Source organism: Lissotriton vulgaris, chromosome 2_1 (genome assembly GCF_964263255.1).
Source record: "Lissotriton vulgaris chromosome 2_1, aLisVul1.2, whole genome shotgun sequence".
NCBI lineage: Eukaryota > Metazoa > Chordata > Amphibia > Caudata > Salamandridae > Lissotriton > Lissotriton vulgaris.
Genome location: NC_141687.1, coordinates 223,698,619 through 223,721,424, shown reverse-complemented (window position 1 = coordinate 223,721,424; position 22,806 = coordinate 223,698,619). Strand labels below are relative to the sequence as shown.

At 47.7% G+C, this 22,806-nt stretch overlaps 1 protein-coding gene across 1 annotated transcript in view; it reads right to left on the bottom strand.

Moving 5' to 3' along the window:
• ANKFY1 (ankyrin repeat and FYVE domain containing 1) overlaps positions 1-22,806 on the bottom strand; it is a 505,630-nt gene that overhangs the window by 143,231 nt on the left and 339,593 nt on the right. The window contains exons 18-19 of the mRNA XM_086954801.1: positions 17,310-17,510; positions 16,134-16,310 (exon numbers count right to left, since the gene is read on the bottom strand). Coding sequence (XP_086810927.1) covers positions 16,134-16,310; positions 17,310-17,510 — 378 coding nt within the window. The remainder of the gene's footprint in view (positions 1-16,133; positions 16,311-17,309; positions 17,511-22,806) is intronic.

Here is a 22,806-nt window from a genome sequence, read left to right as displayed (position 1 = left end):
AACAGGGGATCCCATTCTCGAGCAGCAATGCAAACAATGGCGGCAGCGGACCAAACTGTCAAAGAGCACCATCAGGAGCAGCAAACAGCGTGGGTGCGGCCCCGCCGACCAAAGGGGCGAGGTGCCCCCCACGGGACAGCCGTGGGACCCCACCAAAGCAGTTAGAGTCAAACAGCCGCCCGGCTCCCCAGCCCGACCGACCTGGACGGGCCCCGGCGTGGGGCCCTCACCCACATCCGCCACAATCAAAACCTCCTGGAGACTCGAGGCAGCAGACATATGATCTCCCAGATAAACGGCGGCAGCACTCCCTGCAACGGCCGGGGGAGGCAAGTCAGTACACTCCCTCAGGCGGGCCGCATTTATGGGGGGCGGCCCAACAGGCCCGGCGGCAGAACCGCTATCTTGCACAGCTGCGTCAAAGGCCATGGTCTCGCGCCAAGAGCATAGGGCAGCGAAGACATCGCCAATCGTGGGCTCACTCCCAAAGCCTTCAGCCATCGTGCATTTCGACAGACCAGATTTGCCGCCCCCAACAGGTCCGAGACCCAGGGCGCCGGCCGCCATTTCGTCGATGCAACAAGGACGCCCCGTTCCTCAACCCCGGACCGGGCCGTCTAACAAGGCCCAGCGGAGTCTCATCGGGCCCCGCTAATGGCAATCTGGGTGCAGAAGGATGGGCCATCAAGAAACAAGGGGTAGCCGGCGCCACCGTCCCACAGGCGCCGCCAGCCGATTCCGGGCGAAGGGCTTCAAGATGGCCGGACAGGACAACAAAGGGGGGACAAGCCTCCTGTACGGTCTAACCCCGTCCGAGGCAGGCCGCGCCCCGCAACAGAGCCCCCGGGCCACCAGGCCGGGCCCAGTCAGTCGCCACCGGTACAACCGCACAATGGCCTCTTCAGCCGACCCCTCTCCTCCACCGGGGGCCGGCGTCGACACCCCGCTCCGGCCGACCGTCGCAGGCGAGTACCCGGCCTGCACTCCACGGAGGCTCCGGAACAAACAAGGGCACAGCTCAAGATCCGCGGCACCCAAGAGCCCCCGGGACAAACGGTGAGTGCGAGCAGTCTTTCACCTTCCCATATTGTATCGAATGTGTCTACTCGGGGCAGGATGAGGTACAGGATATGCGTTTCAGGCAGGAAGGTTTACGGAGCCGAGCTACAGTGCGGCCATCACGGTCGCGAGCTTGGCTCCTCCTCCGTCTGTATTTTTGATGATGGGGGTAGGGAATTAAAGGTATTGAGTTGGAATGTGAATGGGTTGAGGGATAAAATCAAGCATAGTGTGGTTCATCAGTATTTTAAACGGTACGCTCCTGATGTGGTTTTGCTACAGGAAACTCACTTGGTTGGAAATAAGTATAAGGCGATGCATAGAATGGGTTACAGATTAGTGGCGCATGCGGGCTTTACTACTGGCTCTAGGGGGGTAGGTATCCTTACTCGTAAGACACTCCCTTTGGTGATCAATTCTGTATTTGAGGATGATAGGGGCAGATATGTTGGTGTGACGGGTCGCTGGGAGGGTCATGTTCTATCCTTGTTGTCAGTATATGTACCTCCAGGCATGCAGGCTCTTACCGTTGCCGATTTGGGGAAGGCTCTGCTAGATCTCCCGCGTGGCCTGTTAATATTGGGGGTGAATTTAACGCGGTGGTCTCTGGAGCTCTTGATAGACATCCCCCGAGGGATGTGGGATGCGCTCATGGCTGGTTGCCTGACTTCCTCGAGGCCATGGGTTTGGTTGATGGCTGGAGACTGCTCCATCCGGATCAAAAACTGTACACCCTTCACTCGGAGGCTCATGGTAGCATGTCTAGACTAGATTACTGTCTTGTGTCTGCTGTTTATGCATCTTACGTATTGGACGCGATGCACCTTGCTAGGGGAATATCTGATCACCCCCCTTTGGTTCCGCTTCGGTGTTGCCTTGCGATCTGAGGGTAGGGTGGTCCCCAATAATCCCTGGCACCTGCGTAATCCCAAAATTAGGGGGAACCTGCTCAAGGCATTACACCACTATTTCCTTGAAAACGAGGGGTCGGTGCCCTCGCCAATCACGCTCTGGGGGGCTTTCAAGACTGTTCTTAGGGGTCAGGCTCTTTCGCTGATAGGAGCTAAGAGAGACCGAAATAAAGAAATTGTTGAGGTGGAGGCCGAGATTGTAGGCCTGGAAGAGGAGCTGGAACAGGAGGTGACGCGTGCTAAGCTACATTTCCTTAGTCTCAAATAGCAGGAGTATAGAACGCTGGTTACGGACAGCGCTAAAGCCCTGAGTAGAGATCAGCAGGGTCGGCTGTGTGACGTCGGGGATAAAGCTGGGAAGCTTATTGCTTGGTTGGACAAGAAGGATAGAGCGGATCGTGTTGTCCCGGAGCTTGTGACAGAGGGAGGGCTACACCTCACGGACCCCCAGGCTATATTAGATAGCTTTGCTGATTATTTTCACAATGTGTACACATTGGTCTCGGATCTCCCGGAGGAGGACTCCCAGTTGATGTTGCACGACTTGCAGCTCCCGTGTTTGTCCAGGGAAGACCGGAAACTTATGGATAGTGTCCTCACCATAGATGAAGTTGCCCAGGCGGTGCGCTCTTTGAACTTCGGTAAGGCGTTGGGGCCTAATGGGATCCCAATTGAGCTTTACAAACTTCAACCCGACAAAATTGCTCCCTACCTGAGACGCATGCTCATTGAAGCCCGGGAGAGGGGAATATTGCCCTACGATCATAGAGTGGCCTCTATAGTGGTTATTCATAAGGAGGGCAAACCAAAATCATGTTGTGTTTCCTATAGGCCTATTTCGTTATTAAATGCGGAACCTAAGATCCTTGCTAAGATCCTATCCACCAGATTGATTAAGGTAATTAGTGGATTGATACACCCCGATCAATCAGGTTTTATCCCCATAGGAATACGGCCCTCAATCTGCGTAGGCTGCACGGGGTGATCGCCAGGGCTCACACTCTGATGGAACCCACTGTAATAGCATCGCTTGATGCAACAATGGCCTTTGATACGGTAGAATGGCCATATATGTGGGCTGTCGTAGCTAAATTTGGCTTTGGCTCTGATTTTATCTGATGGGTCTGCTTGTTATATACTGAACCCCTTGCCCAAGTAGTAGTGAATAACCGGATCTCGTCACCATTTTGTCTTGGACGGGGCACCCGACAAGGTTGCCCCCTTTCTCCTTTTCTGTTCTCATTGGCTATGGAACCGTTGGCCGCTTGGATCCGCTGGAAACCCTCTGTTCGAGGTCCCCGGTGGTCGCCACAGTGGGAGGATAGGATTTCTCTGTATGCAGACGATATTTTACTTTATTTGGCCTCGCCTAGGAGATCCCTGGATGCAGTTTGCGATGTGTTGGCCTCCTTTGGTAGGAACTCGGGGCTATCTATAAATGGGGGTAAATCGCTTTTATTCGTTCTTAGTGGGGAAACCCCACTTCCCCCGCGTAAATGTCCGATCCAAATAGCTATGTAGTGTAGTTCCTATATTCCCAATAGGCTCTGCGCATTGGAATAACAAACAAAAGTGTAGACGTAGGACTGAGGTCATCTAGGTCTCTACTGACTATGTTAGACTTAATTAGTTTTGCCAGCTAGCTCAGAGGTCACTAGAAACTTTCTCGAATGTTCAGGAAAGGGTTAACCGTCCTGATTTAGACAAGAAGGGAATAGTTTCTGACAACCGCATAAACATGACAACTTTGCTCCCTCAGAATAAAGAGTGTATCTCTAGAGTTGTGTGAAAACAATAGACAGCTATTTCACTCAGTCAATCGTGCATGCTTAGTTTCACCAGAGTGCAGAGAAATAGAGAGACGGGCGTTTTCAATAAAAGGTGTTATTTTATTGAGCAGTCTTCTTTCTCATGCAAGAGAAATGAATTGCCACAATTGCAATACTTATCATAAAGTAAAGTGCGTACAGTAAAAGTATTATTATGAAATACTACTGTAAAAGCATTGATATGGTTTCTTAGCCATATGATACTTTAAAATGGATAAAATATATACATACATAAAAACATTGACTAACAGACTCAACTGATGCTTCTAAGATACGCCTACCCCAGTGTACCTGACCTAAGCCTAATACGTGGGAAGGAGTAAGTAAGTAGCAGTTTTAAGTTAGGTTTTTGCCAAGGATCGGAATCAAGAATTCTCTCTAAGGTTTTAATCAGCTCCGTACCTTGGTTATAGAATGAAGGAGGTCTTGTATCTCGCTTCTCAGGACTCAATCTCCCAGCAACCCGCGAGGGTGACTTGGGAACACCGGAGCTGGATTTCTCGGCATGAGAAAAGGCAGCTTCTCCAGCGCGTCAAAAAGGGAGGGGCGGCTTCCTTCGGCTCTGGCAACAGCTGGGCTCTCGGACAAGTAGAACGGCGCTCTGCTCCCCACCACCGTGTGTTTGTTTAAGGCAACGTTGGTATATTTATACCTGAAAGGTGCCGGGTTTGACGTAAGATTGGACATAAGACGTCACTAAGAACTAACAGTTCTTTCTGGACTCCAGGAGTTCTTGTGCAAATCAAAACAAAAGCAGGGGGAATTCCCGGGCTGCTGGAGGCTTGGTTTGTTTAAAGAACGCGTTGTGCTTTCTAGGAGTCTATGGAGTAGCCTTGCCGTGCTTTGTACTGCATGGGCTATTACTAAATATGGATATGATTCTTATGCCTTTATAAGGATAATATTTATTATAATCACATAAGGGTATGAATCGGGAATATCGAATTAGGGTCCTAGATAGAAATACAACAGCTACGGATGGGTTTAAGTACCTGGGGATATTTCCGCTATACTAGAAGTCTCGCCTCCCCCCCCCCCCCCCCCCCCCCCCCCCCTGGTCAGACTAAGAAGAAATGTGGCTGGCTGGAAGAGACTTCCTCTCTCCCTTCTCGGGCGAGCGACTCTCTTTAAAATGAGGTCTTTGCCTCTTTTTTTTTATGCCCTTCAAAATACATTAGATGTAGTGCCAGCGAGCTATTTGAGAGGTCGAAGGGTTAAAACGTAGTCTGTTATGGGATGGTAGACCCCGGATCACATTGGCTAAACTGACGCTTTCATGGTATGATGGAGGGATCGCACTCCCTGATATCAGGCGATATTATTGGGCCTCACAATTGGCAGCCATTAACCTTTGTACCTATGGGCCTCCTTCAGACCCTGGATATGCGATGGATAGATGGTTTCTTCCTGGAGGCAACTATAGTCGTGCGCTGTATGCTAGGTCGGCGGGGAGCGGGTTGACAGGACCGACTAGGCATGCGGTGTGGATTTGGCGTGATGCCACCAGCTCTCTGGGATGGAGGGACCGTTTGACGCAGGCTACCCCACTTTTTGACTCTGAAAAGTTGGGCAAGCTTTGGAACACAAAGGGCTTTGACAAGTGGGATTTGATTGGGATTTCGACTATCGGTGCTGCTTTGGTTAAGGGGAGGATTAAGACGTTTGAGGAATTGCAAACTGAATATAAATTGGGGGGAACGGAGTACTTTCGCTATGCACAGGTCAAGCATGCGTTGACGGCCCACCTGCCCGAAAAAGCAATTTCCCTGATTTACAAAAAATTAATTAATCATAGGGCAGATCCCCTGGTTGAATTAAGGGAAAAATGGTTGCACGATGGTATTGAACTAGATGATGAGGACAGGCAAGCTGCTGTGTCTTCACCGAAAGTAGTTGCAATCCCAGCGCGCCTGCGACTTGTTCAGCTGAAAATATTGCACAGAGTTTATGTCACGGGGTCCCGCCTAGTTTGGATGGAGTTGTCGGATACGGATCTGTATAGACGGGGATGTGGCTCTGTGGGTACATTCCTTCATATCATTTGGGAGTGTTGTTCTGTGGCCAAATATTGGAGTGGGTTACATGATGTCATGTGGGAGGTTCTGGGAGTAGCTGGGTTGCCGGAAGCGCGGAGGTGCCTCCTGAATATTTGGGAACCCACTGATCTAAATATAGCGCAGACAAAATGGGTAACTCTAGGTAATATGATTGCGAAAAGGAACATAGCACAGAGGTGGGGGTCCAAGAGGTTACCGACCGTTGAAGAATGGACAGAAAACATGGATTGGTGTATGTTCCGCGAAAAAACTGTTTATATGGCGAGGGGTCGCCCTCGTAAGTAGACACCTATGTGGGGGCTGTGGAACCGCTATAGGGGGGACATCTGTGAGCCACCTGTTGATGCACCCATTGATATTCCTACCTCTCCGTGATTGTTTATAATTATCTACCATGTTTCCAGCTTCCCCCCCCCCCCATCTCTTGTTAGATGGTGTGCAATATGGGAGAACGTCTCCACCAGGTCATGATTTTTATTTTTTGCTGTCTTGTGTTAATAAAAAGAAATATAAAAAAATATATATGCCCGGTTATGATAAGATTTGACTCAAAGTAAACAGAACTAGTGGATGCAGAAGTAAAAGATTTAGTACAAAAAAAGGTGCGATTGTGGAAGAATTAAATCACTCTGGGGTTTGTGAGCAATATCTTCCTGGTGGAGAAGAAAGGCAAAGGTATGAGACCGGTCATAAATTTGAGGAAATTAAACAACTGGGTAGAATACCATCATTTCAAGATGGAAGGAATGTATATGCTGAGAGATGTGTTGCAGACAGGAGATTGTTTGATTTGTCTAGACTTGAAAGACGCTTATTTAACTATTTCAATTTGCAAAGAACATCAGAGATTTCTAAGGTTCAGATGGGAAGGAAGGTTGTGGAAGTTTGTCTCCCCTTTGGGTTATCTTCAGCCCTGTGGTGTTTCACCAAAATGCTCCTTCCAGTTGTTGCCTTTTTGAGAGAGAGGAATTCTTGTAATCATCTACTTAGACGATATTTTAATTATGGGTCAAGAGAAATCATGAGTGGAGGATCATACGAAGTTGGCCAGAAATCTCTTGGAGAGTCTTGGGTTCGTAGTAAACAGGGAAAAGTCATGTTTGGTTCCAAGTCGAGAGACTCAGTTCTTGGGGGTTTTGATAAACACAATTCAAGGTCAATTGAGATTACCTATGGAAAAAATAAAGAAAATAAAGTAAATTCAAAGAAATTTGTTGTTGGATGCGATTTCTTTTGAGAATGCTGGCAAGGGTTATAGGCATGTTGTCTTCAACTATTCTTCTAGGATCTTTGAATTATCCTACTCTTCAGAGGTTGAAGAGCAGTCATTTAAGGCGTGGTTTGAAGTATTCAGAGGAAATTACACTTTCAGAGGAAGCAGAGTTAGAACTACATTGGTGGCTAAAAAATATGCAGGCATGGAATGGGAAAGCTATTTTCAGAGTAACTCCACAATAAATTATAGAATCAGATAAGAGTTTTAACTGGTTGGGGAGCTCGTTGTAGTGCAACATCGACAGGTGGAATATGGACTATGGAAAAGAAGAAAATGCATATAAAGTGCCTAGAATTGCTTGCAGGGTTTTTATGCGATAAAGAGTTTCACAAAGGACAAGGCAAGGTGTTCGGTCCTCTTGAGAATGGACAATGTAACAGCAGTGAGATATGTCAACAAACTAGGGGGACAGAGATCAAAGGATCTGGCAGGTCTAGCAAGAGTTTTTTGGGATTACTATTTGAGTCAAGACATCCTAATTCAGGTGGAACATATCCCAGGTTTGTCGAATGTGGAGGTAAATTGGTGCTCCAGGAATTACAATGATTCCAGCAATTGGAGTCTCCACAGGTCAGTGTTTTTGAGGTTGATGGAAATTTGGGGACTTAGCTATGTGGATCTGTTTGCGAACAGGTGGAATGCCGAGGTACTATGAATATGTAAGATGCCATCATTCCCATGAGCTGCATGAACACTCGAGCTGGAAGAGTGCGTTGCAGTTTGTATTTTGTTAGGAGAGTTTGTGCACTTGTTATCCTGTTTGGAGAAGGATTGGCTAGTGTTAATTGAGTGTTTATTGCAGCACTGAGATATTGTTGTACATGTGACGGTTGCAGATGTGACTTGGTGTGATTTACTGTGAATCCCAAGTCGTGGAGCAGTTGAATTGTGGCGTGAGTGTGCTGTACACACTGGCTGTATGAGCTGGCTTTTATGAGCCAGTCGTCTAGATATGGGAAGACGTGGATATGCGGTCTTCTTAAGTGTGCTGCTACTACTGCTAGGCATTTGGTAAACACCCTTGGTGCTGTTGTGATTCCGAATGGGAGTACCTTGAATTGGTAGTGCTGACCGTCTAGTATAAATCTGAGATATTTTGTTGCGCTGCGTGGATAGGAATGTGGAAGTAGGCGTCCTTGAGAGACAAGGAAGTCGTTTTGTAAGGAAGGACCTGCTGGAGTGTGACCATATGAAAGAGGTTTGATTGTATGTACAGGTTTAGGGGTCTGAGGTATAGAATAGGCCTTAGAGATCCGTCCTTCTTTGGAATTGAGAAATACAGGGAGTATACTCCTTTGTTTTGCTGATGCAGTGGAACTATTTCTATTGCATTTTTCCGCTGGAGGGATATAACCTCCTGTCTGAGCATTATCAAATGTTCTTGTAACATTGGACGCTGTTTGGGTGGTATGTTTGGGGTGTAGATGTTAGTTTGAGACAGTAACCTGATTGAATTATTTGTAGCACCCACCTTTCTGATGTGACGTTTTCCCAGGCTGGTAGGTATTGTTGTAGTCTTCCCCGACAGGAGTGGAATGGGGCGGGGGAAGGGGAGGGAAGTCATTGGGGAGGGAAGTCATTGGGCAGGGGTGGAGGCAGATCGGGAGTTGTTGTTTTTACCTCTGCCCTTATTGTTGTTACTTCTGTAACCACTCCTTTGGTAGCCCCTACTATAGGTGGACTGAGTGGGCGCGTTGTAAGAGGTAGAGGGTGTATCTGAACAGTAGCCCCTGGTGGCGCCTCTTGGTTGTATCGGTATCCTTTTTCATCTTTTCAAGGGATACGTCTACATTACGTCCGAATAAGTGTTGCTCATCAAAGGGCTGGTTAAGTATGGCACTTTGGACTTCAGGTTTGAACCCTGAAATGCGTAGCCATGCGTGTCTATGCAACAGAACACTGGTATTAATTGCTCTGGAGGCAGTGTCTGCTGCATCTAGTGCAAAACGAATAGAGGGGTTTTTAATATTTTTCCCTTCTTGGATAAGCTCATTTGCTCTGTCTTTATATCTATCGGGGAGGTGCTGCATTAATGATTCTAATTCATCGTAATGTGCCCCGTCATATCTTGCCAATAATGCTTGTGTATTGGCAATACGCCACATGTTTGATGCCTGAGACGCAGTTCTTTTACCGGATGCATCAAGGAGCTTAAGACTGTTAAACAGTGGGGGACCTTCACCTGATGTTAGTGAATTTGCTCTTTTGCGTGCATTAAAGACCACAAGAGAGTCTAATGGTGCTGGGCCTTAAATATATGCTGGATCTGAAGGGGAAGCTTTATATTTTTTCTCTATTCATGGGTTCATGACCCAAGTTCTAACTGGGTCTTTGAAGACTTCTTGGAGCATGCTTAATAACTCCCTTAAGCATGGGTAAAATTGACGAGGACCTTTATGCATTATCAGAGGTATCCATTAAGAAGTCTTCTTCTACTGGGTCAGTATGTAGGTCAACCCCATGGTATTGTGCAGCCCTGTGTACTAGCTGATTAAATCCCATAGTGTCTTCTGGTGGGGAAGGCCTAGCGGGACATATGTCGTCTTGAGGGACGTTAGGGACGTCTGGGGTGTTGTAATCATTCCAAAGGTCAGGAAAGACCAGAGGAATAGAGTGATCTACTGGCTCACTATCTGCACCACCCCCTGCGTCGTCAGAGCGATCATCCCTGTTGTCATCATCTGGTATGATAGAAGATTTAGGGGAGTTCTGTGGCAGCGGATGAGGCGGTAATGAAGGATGGGGAGGATGAGGAGAAGGAATCCTTAGAGAAGAGTTAGCAATGTCCTTCTTTGGATGAGGAGGTGGTGTAGGTGTATCCAGTGGTCGTTTTTTTTTAACTAATAGTTAGTCGACCAGTGGTTGGATCCTTAACAAGAGTCTTTTGTGCAGGGTCTGGATGAAATAAGTCCTCTGCAGGAGGCAGATCTTTTGGTGCGGAGGACTTTATCAGCACTGAGCTGGGAGCTTCTTTTGTTGTTGAAGCTTGTTGTTTGGCAGTGTCTTTAGCCGGAGAAGTATGAGCCTTCTTCGGCTCCAATGGTTTTGTTGGCTCTAATGATTTTTTCGGCTCCAATGGCTTTTTCGGATCCGATGGATTTTTCGGATTTGATGGTTTTTTCGTCTCTGAAGGGTTTTTTGTATCCGATGATCTTTTCGACTCTGAAGCAGGTTTTCTTGGGTCCGATCTTGGTTTCGGTGCCGAGGAGCTAACACTGGGCTTTGGCGCCGATTGTTTCGATGCTGGCGCGGAGGCCGATGATGATGTCTTTTTCGGTGCCGGCACTGTGGGCAGGCAGACTCGAGCCAGAGTTGCCGGAAGGCTTAGTGAGCTTCTTAGCCGAGCCCGAAGGTGGGGCAGTGGAAGCAGTGTCCCGGTGTGCACCCGAGCCCGAGGGTGAGGGTGAGGGTGTGACCGAAGCCTTTTTTGAATGTGTCGAGGAAGGGTCAGGCCGACTGTCTTACTGACGACCTGCTGTGTTGGATTGATGTCCTCGACTTCGGAATCTTCGGCCTCGGAGTTGCTGTCAACGTCATGATGTTGTTTTGGGACGTCGACGCCCTCTTGGAAGATGTCGTCTGGAACCGGAGCTGATTAACGAGCCATTGTTCTCCTAGCTCTTCGGTCCCGGATCGTCTTCTTGGAGCGGAAAGAGGCACAAGCGGAACAGTCTTTGGCCTCATGCTCCGGTGAGAGGCAAAGGTTACACACCTCATGTAGGTCTGTATGGGGAAACTTCGACCCACATTGAGGACACTTTTTAAATGGCGCCCTTTCCATGAGCTGGAAGTTGAGGCCTAGGTAGGCCCGAAGGCCTTTCGTCGACAGCCGGAATCAAAGACTTCGGTGTTGAAGAGTAGCGTAGACAATAAACGTGTGCGACACAATACCGTCGAGCTGGTGAGGATTGCGCGCCAAAGGAATTCTGTTCCAACACGGAGAGCTGGAAACACATCCGAGCCCGGTGGCGGAAAAAAACTATCTGGGGATGCAGCCGATGCCCATGTGCAGTGTCATCCAAAGGAGGAGTCACCTATCCTGTGACTTCCTAAGACTTTCTAGAACAAAAACAAACTGCAAACATCCGGACCCAACACTAGGTGGCCATCTATGCAGAGTGTGTAATCTGCAGCTCATATGCCTCGAACAGGAGGTTTTGAAGATAGAGCCTGGAGCTCACTCACTCTCCTGGCAGAGGTGATGGCAACCAGGAATGCAGTTTTAAGAGTCAGAAGACGAAGAGGACAGTTATGAAGTGGCTCAAAGGGAGCGCACATCAGATATGTTAGAACAAGATTCAAGTCCCACTGAGGCATCACGAGGGGGGAACACGAGGAAACGTGTGTGATGCCTTTCAAGTATCTATTTACAACAGGGGACTTGAAAAGAGAAGGCTGATCAGGAAGCCTTAAGAAGGCTGAAATGGCCGAGAGGTAGCCCTTGATAGTGCCCAGAGCAGAGCCCTGCTGGGAAAGAGAAAGAAGGAAGAGGACAACCTCTGGAAGGGGGGCAGATGATCCACAGCCTTTGCTGTGCACCATGCTACCTGCAGGCGTATACCGTTTTTGTGGACGGACGCCTGGCTGCCAGAATCACATCAGAGACTTCAGGAGGCAAGTCAAATGGCCTCAACTGCCGCCGCTCAATCTCCACGCATGTAGGTGGAGACTGGACAGGTTCGGTTGGAGGTCTGTCCCGTGCTGCTGCGACAGAAGGTCCTCCTGAAGAGGCAGAAGAATCGGGGGATCGACTGACATGCTGAGTAGCTTGGGATACCAGTATCTTGGTGCCCAGTCCAGAGCCACAAGGATGACTTGGGCTCGGTCTCTCCTGATCTTCATCAGCACTCTGGGCAGAAGTCGTATAGGCGGAAAGGCATACAACAGACCGCAGCTCCACTCGCGACGAAAAACGTCACTGAGCAAGTGCCGCCTTGGAAATTCCAACACGCAGAACTGATGACATTGCGCGTTCTCTTCGGTGGCGAATAGATCTAATCAAGGCTCTCCCCACTGCTGAAAGACCTTGCCCCACATCAGAGTTCAGACGCCATTCGTGATCCATCATGCACCGGCGGCTGCATTCATCCGCCCTGGCGTTCAGGGAACCTGCCAGGTGTTGAACCACCAGGGTGACGCCCTGGTGTTCCAGCCATTGCCAGAGGCGCAGAGCCTCGTGACAAGGTGTCCACGACCCCACCCGCCCTGTTTGTTGCAGTACCACATGGCGGTGGTGTTGTCCGTGAACACCAGCACTACACTTCCCCGGACAGAGGGAAGGAATGCCTTCAGTGCAAGACGGATCGCCTGCAGCTCCAGAAGGTTGATATGGAGCCGGGACTCCGCCGGAGACCAGAGGCCTCTGATCTCCCTCTCTCCCATGTGCCCCCCCCCATCCCAGGAGGGATTCATCTGTCACCACTACGTGCTCCGGTTGGGGTAGGGAGAGAGACCTGCCGCTGACCCAATCTCGGTTCGTGAGCCACCATTGCAACTGGCTCGCAGTGCCCTCAGAGTTCAGGACGTGGTCGGACAGGTTGCCCTGATGATTTGCCCACTGGAACTTCAGGTCCCACTGCAGAGCTCGCATCCGCCACCTGGTGTGATGCACCAGAAGGATGCAGGAGGCCATCAGCCCCAGGAGCCGCAGCGTCAACCTGACAGAGACTCGGGATAAAGGCTGAAAGATCGGAATCAGAGCCTGAATATCCCGAACCCGCTGTTCGGGGGGATAAACCCGAAACTGCGCCGAGTCCAGACCCGCTCCGATGAAAAGGAGCTTCTGAGAGGGGCACAGGTGTGACTTCGGCACGTTGATGGATTACCCCAGCGAGTGCAGGAGGACGGCCGTTGTCAGGACGCGGGAGACGACTGTTTGGGGCAAGCCCGCTGTCAACAACCAATCGTCAAGATAGGGGAAGACTGAAACACCTGATCTGCGCAGATGAGTTGCGACCACCGCCATCACATTCGTGAACACCCGAGGGGCAATGGTAAGGCCGAAGGGGAGCATGGTAAACTGAAAGTGCTCGTGGCGTACCGTGAACCGCAGATAACGCCGGTGGGCCGGCAGGACAGGGATATGGAAATAGTCGTCCTGCAAGTCCAACGCTACCGTCCAGTCTTCTGGGTCCAGGGCAGCTAGGACATGAGCCAAAGTCAGGAAGCCGTTGATGCTCCGTAGATCCAAGATAGGGTGTAGGCCTCCTTAGCCCTTCTTGGGTACCAGAAAGTAGTGGGAATAGCAACCACGTCCTACTTCTGGCCCAGAAACGCGCTTGATGGCCCCCTTGGCCAAGAGGGCCATAACTTCCTCCTGCAGAAGGTGCAAGTGATCCCCCGACATGCGGTGGTACTGCGGTGGCATGGCTGGAGGGGTCGCCTCGCAGGGGAGGGAGTAGACCCTTCGGACAATTGGCAGCACCCAGCTGTCCGACGTGGTGGTACGCCAGTGGGGGAGGTGATGGCAGACCCTGCCCATCACTGGCTTTGAATGGGCCTGAAATGTCGGACTAGGAAGGCTTAAAGGCAGATGCGGCGGGAGCAGATGTGGACTGACCCTGCCGTTGTCCCCCGGCACCGCCACATCGGTAACCACGTCCGCAACTGCGACAAGACTGGTTCTGCGGCCTGTGGCTGGCTGGACGTGTGGGGGCGCCCCTTCCTTGGCCACAAAAGGGGCAAAAAGTGGAAGTTGTCTGGCGTTGGCCTAGGCCCAAGGACTTGGCCATAGCCCTGGAGTCCTTGAAACGCTCCAGCACACTGTCCGCTTTGTCGCCAAAAAGGCGACGGCCATCGAAGGGCATGTCCAGGAGCGTGGCCTGGAAATCCCCCAAAAAGTTGGGGGACCTCAGCCAGGCGTGGCGGCGAACCGCCACTGTTGTTGCAATCGCCCTACCCAGCGAGTCTGTGCTGTCAAATCCACACTGGATTGAGTAGCGTGCTGCATCCCGCCCTTCCGTCAGGGCTTGGGCGAGCCTTGTCCGGGCTTCCTCCGGGCACTGTGGCAGCACCTCCTCAACCGTGTCCTACAGGGAGTGGATGTAACGGCCCAAAAGGCAGGTGGTGTTGATAGACCACAGCCCCAAACTCAGGAAGAACAGTTTCTTTCCAAACTGATCATACCTTTTGGATTCCCGATCCGGAGGAGCGGTCGGGAATGAGGTCTGGGTCGTAGAAGCCTGGACCACCAGGCTCTTGGGGGTGGGGTGAACGGACAGAAAGCAGGGGTCGCCCGGAGCCGGGCGGTGGCGTCGGGCCATGTTCCGATCCACAGGGAGGCCTGTGGAGGGCTTGGACCAGGTGCCCATCAGAACATCGGTGAGGGCTACGTAAAAACAGCAGTAGAGGCTTGGAGGAGCTTGCCTGCGGTTTGAGCACCTCAGTGAGGAGGTTAGTCCTCACGGCCGGGGCAGGGAGCTCAAGAGCCGAGGGCTTGGCCGCCCAGTTCAACACCACGCTGTAAGTAGCCCCCTCTTCCGAAGCCACTGAGGGAGGAGAGACGAAACCAATGTCGGGCGAAGTGTCCAGACCTCTGGCCTTCCCCAGCTCTTCTGCCCAGTCCTGGCTCAACTGGTACTGCTGTCCTCCTCGTCATCCATCTCCTGATAAACAGGCAAAAATGATGGAGCCGGGTCGTAGGTGAAGGCCTCACCAATCGACGCCGGAGACACGCAGAGCGGCGCGGGTCCGATGCCGGACCGGGGCTGAAACTAGGGTCGACGTCGTCCGGGGACGGCGCCGGGAGCAACACCCTCTGGGTCAGCGCCAGCGGAGGAGTCCTAAGGTTGACTGGCGATGACCCAGATCCAGGCCTGGATCCTGCGGGGCCCTGCGGCATCGGGACCGGAGTGGATGACGGCGTCCGGCCGAAGCACCAGACAGCACCGGAGCCGCCGGCCCGGTAGGGCTCCCAGTCGGACCCGCAGGGCCGAAGGCGCCTCGACAGGTTCCGACGGAGGGAAGTGCGACCTCATGGCCGTTAGGAAACCACTTATTTCCTCCGCCATCGCGTGCAGCCCAGGGACCGGCGGGTATGGAGCTGGACGCGGCACCTGCGGCTCCGACGGAGCCGCGGGGGCGGTGTGGAGTCGCAGGTGCCGCGTCACCCGAATCCCCGGTTTCATCGCGCGAGTGTCAGGGAGAGTCAGAAGAGCGATGATGCTTCTTCGACTTCTTATTCGAATGCCTCGACTTACCTGAGGACTTGGAGCCCGACGAGTGGTGGCGACTCGTCGAGCGGCGATGACTGCGGCTCAGCGACCCGTCCCTAGACTTCCTCCTCGACCGGGTCCTCTAACGGAGCCGACTGCCGGAGCTCAAGCAGCTTACGGGTTCTGCTCGCGTCTAGCCTTCGAGGTCAAGGTCCGGCAGATGGCATGACGTCATCATGGTCGGCCCTGAGGCAGTAAAGGCACCGACGGTGGGGGTCGGTCACCGACATCAGGTTTAAAACCAAGCATCCCTATCGGCACCGCGAGTCGAAGGTCGACTCGAAAAGTGATCAAAAGAGATAAAAAAAAGTTTGTCAAAAAATGACTAGAGTAGTGCTCTTCCCGGATCTGCACTTGCTGGCGTGGAAAAAAGAAGAACCAATGTCAGCGTGCATGGGCGGCGTCTAAGTACTCCGACTACATCATTCCGACGATCACGATGCCGAAGATGGACGTGGAGCCGCAGACTACGCCTACCGACGCGCAAGGGTACTACTGACGAAAACTTTCCGGATACAGTCTGACGCCTGGGGGTAATTCTAAGGTAAGGAATCTAACACCAACGTGTTTCTTTCAGATTCAAGGATCTCAGCTGTGTAAGAAATTCAAGTAATCAACAAAAGTTATTAAGGGCGCTACAAATAATAAAAAATAATTCATAATCTTTTCAAGTAACCCATGGAGTTAATGCGATACACAAGTAACCAAGAAGAATTAATGAGCTTTATTCAAGTAAACTGTTACCATAACTAAAATTATATAGGTTTCTTCCATATCATCTCACATACCAGATTGCGAACAATAATTTCTGAGCCAGCTTGGACAGCCAAGTGAAGAGGTGTTAGCTTGGCGGCATCCTGGACTCTTGAATTGACATTGGCCTGGACACTGATCAAGAACAGCACACTCTCAATATCCGAGTTCTGGACAGCTATGTGGAGGAAGTTCCGACCTTTGTTATCCACCTACAACAAACACAGTATACTCTTTACCAGGCTTGCTACCATTTGGGAAAACTCTCACATTTCAAAATTCACAGGGATATGAGAGCAAAACAAATATAAGTAGTGGCAAATAACAGAAATAAGCAGCTACACTCCAGTCATACGTGAAGTGGTTTCCAGAGATCTGGTTTGAGAAACAATAAGGCAGAAGGTGATGTATTCTCCTATTTTGTATGCTTTGCACATACATATATAACTTATCAAATCAGTGGGCACATTTCAAATCAAACTTTGGTTCACCTTTTATGCAAGATCATCATCTAATTTTTTCAAAAGATTAAATGTATATTGTTTGCTTAGTACGCTGGAGGTTTTTAAGATTTTATATTGATAATAAACAAACAATACTGTTTTCGCCTATGGAAGTGTGATAGTAAGGTCTAGATACCTCCCAGTTGCAAAAAGATGCTAATTCTACAAAAAATAAAAAGGAAATGAGAAATTGTTTCGACTGTAGGTAAGCACGATAATGCGTCAGAAAAAATAACCTAGTGCAGGACATTGAAAGAAAGGAGCCAGAAGAAAATATATGACTTGAATTAGACACAGACAATTATCAAAGATAAAAAGCACACAAGCATGACTGTCATTTATCCAATAAAGCAGTAGCAAGGGTATGCTGCTACAGGAGTTCAGCCTTAGTTGTATATACACGTTTCGTTCAGTTTCTCAATCTGAACTTCCAACTGCAATCAGGATGTCAGACCACCAGTCTCATCATCATCATCCCAATTATCACAACCATCAAATACATTTAAGAATTCTCAATTTAACATGGTCAGAAAATTCTCCACATTGTTCTAAATAGTTTTGCGCAAATGGCCACAAATCTTCCCGGATTTCCTGATCCTCTTTTCATATTCAACACTACATAGTGCACAAGACATATGCTTTGTGCCTCTTTCAGGAAATATGCTTCATGACAGTACATAAACAGCCTCCTTTAGTTTGCCAACTCACCTGCTCAGCAGCTCCAGACTCCCGTTTCAAGATTGCCTCGGCTGCCTTGTTGTTCTTGTACGTCATAGCGCATGCAAAGGGAGTCATGCCCTGTCTATCACGAACATTTAGTTTGATGTCAGGGTGTGAGATCAATAACTGAATAATAACACGATGCTGGTTGCTTATAGCAACATGGATAGGAGCTCTTCCTTCGGCATCCTGAAACAGTCAAGAAGATTCAAATCAGAAGAAATTAGACAGTCGAATTTGCATAGGAATCATACACTGCACGCTTTGTGAAGCAGCCAAAGGTTCTCATGTATAACACTTGTAAAGGTATCCTCCAATTGACTGTTTTAGTTAATATTAATAAAACTGATAAAACTACAATTTGCTTTTATGTCAAGCTATTAGCCCATTCGCCGCGGGGCTAATTCCCGCGCGGGGGTAGGGGAGGGGGGCCGCATGCGGCGCCGCGGTACTCATGACGCGCTCAGCTCGTCATGAGGCACAGTGGAGCTGTGCTCATGACGAGATAACTCCAACCACTTAATGGAACGCCCCGCACAGGAGGGGAATTATCCCCGCGTGGGCATTCCACTGCAGTTATGAAGAGCTCAGCTCGTCATGAGCACAGCTCCACTGTGCCTCATGACGAGCAGAGCTCGTCATAAGCGCCGAAGGAGTTAAAGCTTAGCTCCGTTTGGACAACTTGGTCATCTGTGAAATCACTGAAAAAGGAAAATGCTACTTTGCCTGTAAGCATCTGTTCGTAGTATGTAGTGCTGTAGATTTATATGTTCTGGATACTCCTGTGATGGAGTCACAAAATGCACTATGACTCCTCCCTTAGTTGGCAACGTGCATGGGCACTGACTCATATTAAACTGCTTTTTGCCCATCAGGTGAAAGTGGTATAGAGTGGTGAATGACAAACAAATCGAGGGCATGAGCATTGGGAAATGAAGTCACTGAATAAAGGACAAGATCTGTGATCAGAGGAACATACAGCATGTGAATCTACAGCACTGTAAGCTACCAATAGGTGCTATTGGGATAAGTAACATTTTCCATTCATGCCATGTGTCGCTGTAGATACACATGCTCTGCATAGCAGTAACCTTGTACAAGCGATGGCTATAGTGTCAATGATGCAGATGTCTAAAATAGTGCGCCGAGGACTGTCTGGACAACCATTGCCTGTTATCCTTCTAAAATAGCCACATAATGTTATTTAGTAAAGCTGTCGGTTTGACTAAGTAGCTCCTTATGTCAGCTAATTGAATGTTGCCCAGAAAAGCCATGGTTGATGCCTGTTTGAAGTACACCCTGGAGCTAGGAGAGATCTCCTTTAGCCCTATGATAGTGATGGAGCAAGGGAGTGACACAAATATTTGTGCACCTCTTGGGAAATTTCTCATAACTATAACATGTATTAATCAAGTGGAATTTTAAACTAATTAACAAAAAGAAAAAAACAAAAAAATACACGTGGAAGACTAATGGATTGTGTTGCAAATCGTAATACCTTAATCATTTTGAAATCGTCATACTAATATAGTGCAATAATGCTTGTAAGTAGAGCTATGCATGTATGCTTATTATAAGTATTTTCATAGCAAAACGAAAAAAATTGGTGAGTAAATAGTGCATTTTCGTTGCTTGTTGCTAGGTAACCATTAACAGGGTAAAACATAGAACTGTGGGAGGTAAACAGAAGGGCTTTACTTCAAAATCTAACATTTAATTGTGTTGTTACTGTATTAGTTCCCATTAGGGCCCGTGCGGCCAAGTATAAAATGGAGGTTTTGCGAGACTCCGAAAGAGTATGACTCTACGCATGCGCGACTGTGCTTGAGAGATGTATGAGCGGCCTTGTGCCTGGGCTACTGATGTCAAGGTCAGCGTGGCCCGGAAAAGATGAATGGTGCCAAAGGAGGCGCTCGAGTTGTGAGCCTGGGAAAATTGAGTGAAGTATCGACATTAAGGATAGGATGATGTGTATCAAAAATGAACAATTATGACCACATCAGAAATATAGAAATGACTTTGCAAAATTTTGGACAATGAGGAGATGAGGTGATCTTCACCACACCTCGAATGGACCAATGAGAAATGAGTATGGACCCTAAAGTTCCAAGTTTTACTTAGATAGTTAGTAAAAAACGGTATAAAAGAGGCTGTTCAGAAGAGAGTAAAAAGCTGTTCCTGAATTTATTTTCGCACCACGACATGCTGTCGGACTGAATGATTTTTGGGTGCAAAAGACTTTGAGAATGCATATGTATAGAATGTATAGAATGTAAAAGTGTAGATTATTTAGGGTACTCCGCTGTCCAGCAGCTCGTCCTCTAGGTTTCATTGATCTTGGGAGCAGTGTGAATTGTGTGAATGAGTGACTCGCGGTGCTATGGGCCCCACCGAAGAGTGACGTGTGATAGCTCCTGAGTATTCCGTGATGGTTTGGAGGGTTGTTTGAGAGCAGCGCTGGATCAGTTTTATTGGTAGCAGGAGTCTGGTTGCTATAGGTTAGTATGGATAAGCAATGTATAGATTTCACAAGGTTAATGTATATAGAGTTCCAATGTACAGAATTATGAGTAACATTATATGTTGAGTCTGTATCACGTTATGTATAGTCGGAATTTTGAGGCTTCTGGGAAGGCAGAAGGGAACGTGTGGCAAGTGAAGTCGCACATTACATAGTCTGTTTCAAAGTGGTAACATCGTCGTGTGTTACAAGTTAGGGACATTCTCCGTGTGAAAGTGGTGAATGTATAGCGAAGGACACCTGTAAAATCTTGGCTCTAAGCACAGGAGTCAAATGTACTTTGACTAAAACTTAGCCCTAAGAGAGTAGCAGAGTTGTTACCTAAGCTTGAGAGAAGAGTAAGGTAAGGGAAGTGCTACTTTATCGGGGAAACTAAAACTCTGTGGTAGAGAAGAGGTAAGCAAGGTCTACCAGAAATACAGAATTCTTGCAAGTTTTAGCAAACTATCACTTTGGTTTTAGCGAAACAGACGAATGGAAATGTTTTAGGTGGTTACTAACTGGTTTTATTTGTATAAAGTATAAATACAGTGTGCCGATAAATTTTGTAAAGGAGGGGTCAGCAGAGACCGCAGAAGCCGGAGCAGGGCTGATGTCAAAAGTGTCGCGCTGGGATAGGTCCGCGTGACAAACGTTTTGAGTGCGGACTGGTGCGTTAGCGAGAACTGTTCAAGCATAGGTCGAAGTGACTGTGACGTCTTCTATTCTGATTGGTGCGTTAGGGTGAATCGCGCTGTGATAGGTTGGTGTAGCAAAGCAGTTTGAGGAAGAGCCTACGATTGTTTTGAAGTAAGAAATCTGCAGAAGAATGGAGTTTTATTACGGAGAAGAAAGAGAGAAACCTACATGGTTTAAGAAAATTAAGAACATGTTTAAAAAAGACAAGGAAATAGTTACCAGAGAGGGAAAATTGCTTCCTCCACCTAAAACGCCTGCATCATACATGATGACAAAATATGGTTATAACACTTGTATTTGGTTAGAGAATTGGGCAAAATATACTAAAAATGATGGAGTATTGGCATTTTCAGAAGTAGGTTCATTCAGTAAAGCGGTTTTGCGAAATTTGAGAGAAAAGATGACAAAGCTTGAACCCAGACCTAGACCGTCTCAATTTGAGGCATTTACAGAATGGGAATATGAGATGCATGAGTTAGAGCGAGAAAGATTTGATGGGTTTAGAGAACCACAGTGTAATCGGAGAGGTCTATGGGGAACAACTCATGAGCATAGAATGAGAGGATGGAGAAATGCGGACATGTGGGACGGAATGTATCAGGTGAGAACAGTTGATGAGATTGTGGGACGGAAATGTACAGAGAAAAGGAATATTGTGGAAACAGAGAGAAAGAGTTGTGAGATCAGTGACAAAGAGGATGAGGTGATGGAGCCAAATTCTGTAGTAGTGACCCCAAATGCTCCGCCAATGGAGACTAGATTTACTGGTACTCCAAAACAATATTCTGAAATTAGAAGTATTTCTGACACAAGAGAGCAGAAAATCAAAGTACCTCTGAATTCATGTGATCCACAAAAAAATTGACTGAAAAAATACAAGAACTTACTAAAAACATAGAAGCTGTGACTGTGCCTGTAACAATAGGTCCCGTACTTCCCGTTTTCGAAAATCAGAGGATAAAAAAAACATATAGTTAACAATTCTTTTAAACCCATGTTTACAAAAAGTAAGAGAAAAGGTTTACCCAAATTTGTCTGAAGTTAGGAATACTAGTTGTATGACACCACCTGAATTAACCATAAATCAAAGTGCTGTGTATAGGATTCCTTTGGGTGCGGAATCAGAATCCGTAACATCCGAAAGAAGCATAGATAAAATTGATCTGACAAAAACTCTGATAGGACCAACAGCAGAAGAATTAAGTGATTGGGTTAAAACTTTGCAATTAAAAGATCATGAACCTAAACTTTTAGATGTGGTTAGACTAAAAATTGACTTGGAAGAGTTAATTATTGGAACGATTGGAACTAAAAGGCTAAAAACCTACCACGATGATGAACTTCTGTTTATGTGTAAAAGCATTACACGGAGGGCTAAAAATCTGCATGACAGACTGGAAGAAACAGCAAATGAACTCGGACTAGAATTTGCAAAAATGTAAAGGTTGCAAAAACCCTCTAGAGTCGACTTTACTGAGAAGGATATAGATAACCTAAATACTTCAGGAATGTTGACATAAATAAAAGAATTCTGATACTGAGAAAGTGGGGAGATGTGGAACGATGGAGAAGCAAATGGGTAAAGAAAAGGCAAGAAAGTAGTGATAAAACATCATTAGCATTTCCAGTTAAAGGAAAGGAACCTGTAGTGAATGAATTTCCCATGAGAGAAATACCGGGAGGAGGTTATGTACATGTACCTTGGACTAGGCACGATATATTGTCATTTACTTATGATTTTCCCAGATTACGAGAGAAACCAGTAGAATGGTACAGACAAGTAGATCGATTTGTGAAAGTTTCAAAAGAAATATGGGAAGATTTGGATGGGTTGTTTGACATAGTTGTACCAGCAGATTTATGGTCTGAATGTAAAATTACGGTTGACTGGCCAAAAGCAGAATATCCATGGGATACTAAAACAGGCGCTCCAGGGCCTGAAGTGATGCGTAAATATGACCAGGTAATAACGTTCTTGAAAAATAAAATTCTTCCAAAAGAAACAGATTGGGTAAAATTTAACAGAACATTGCAAGAACCCAAAGAATCTGTACATTCGTATTATGAGAGATTACTTTTGGTGTTTAAACAGTATGGTGGATATGAAGAACTGAGTGAAAAGGATATGAGCCATTTTGTCTACAGATTTGTCTTTGGTTTAAGAACAGAAATAGGTGACATGATAAAACACCACATGATGTGCTGGCAATCCAGCTCTGTGGATGAGGTTTTAAGATATTCAAAATATTGTAGTGATGAACTTGATGCCAAACAAAGAAGGCTTAA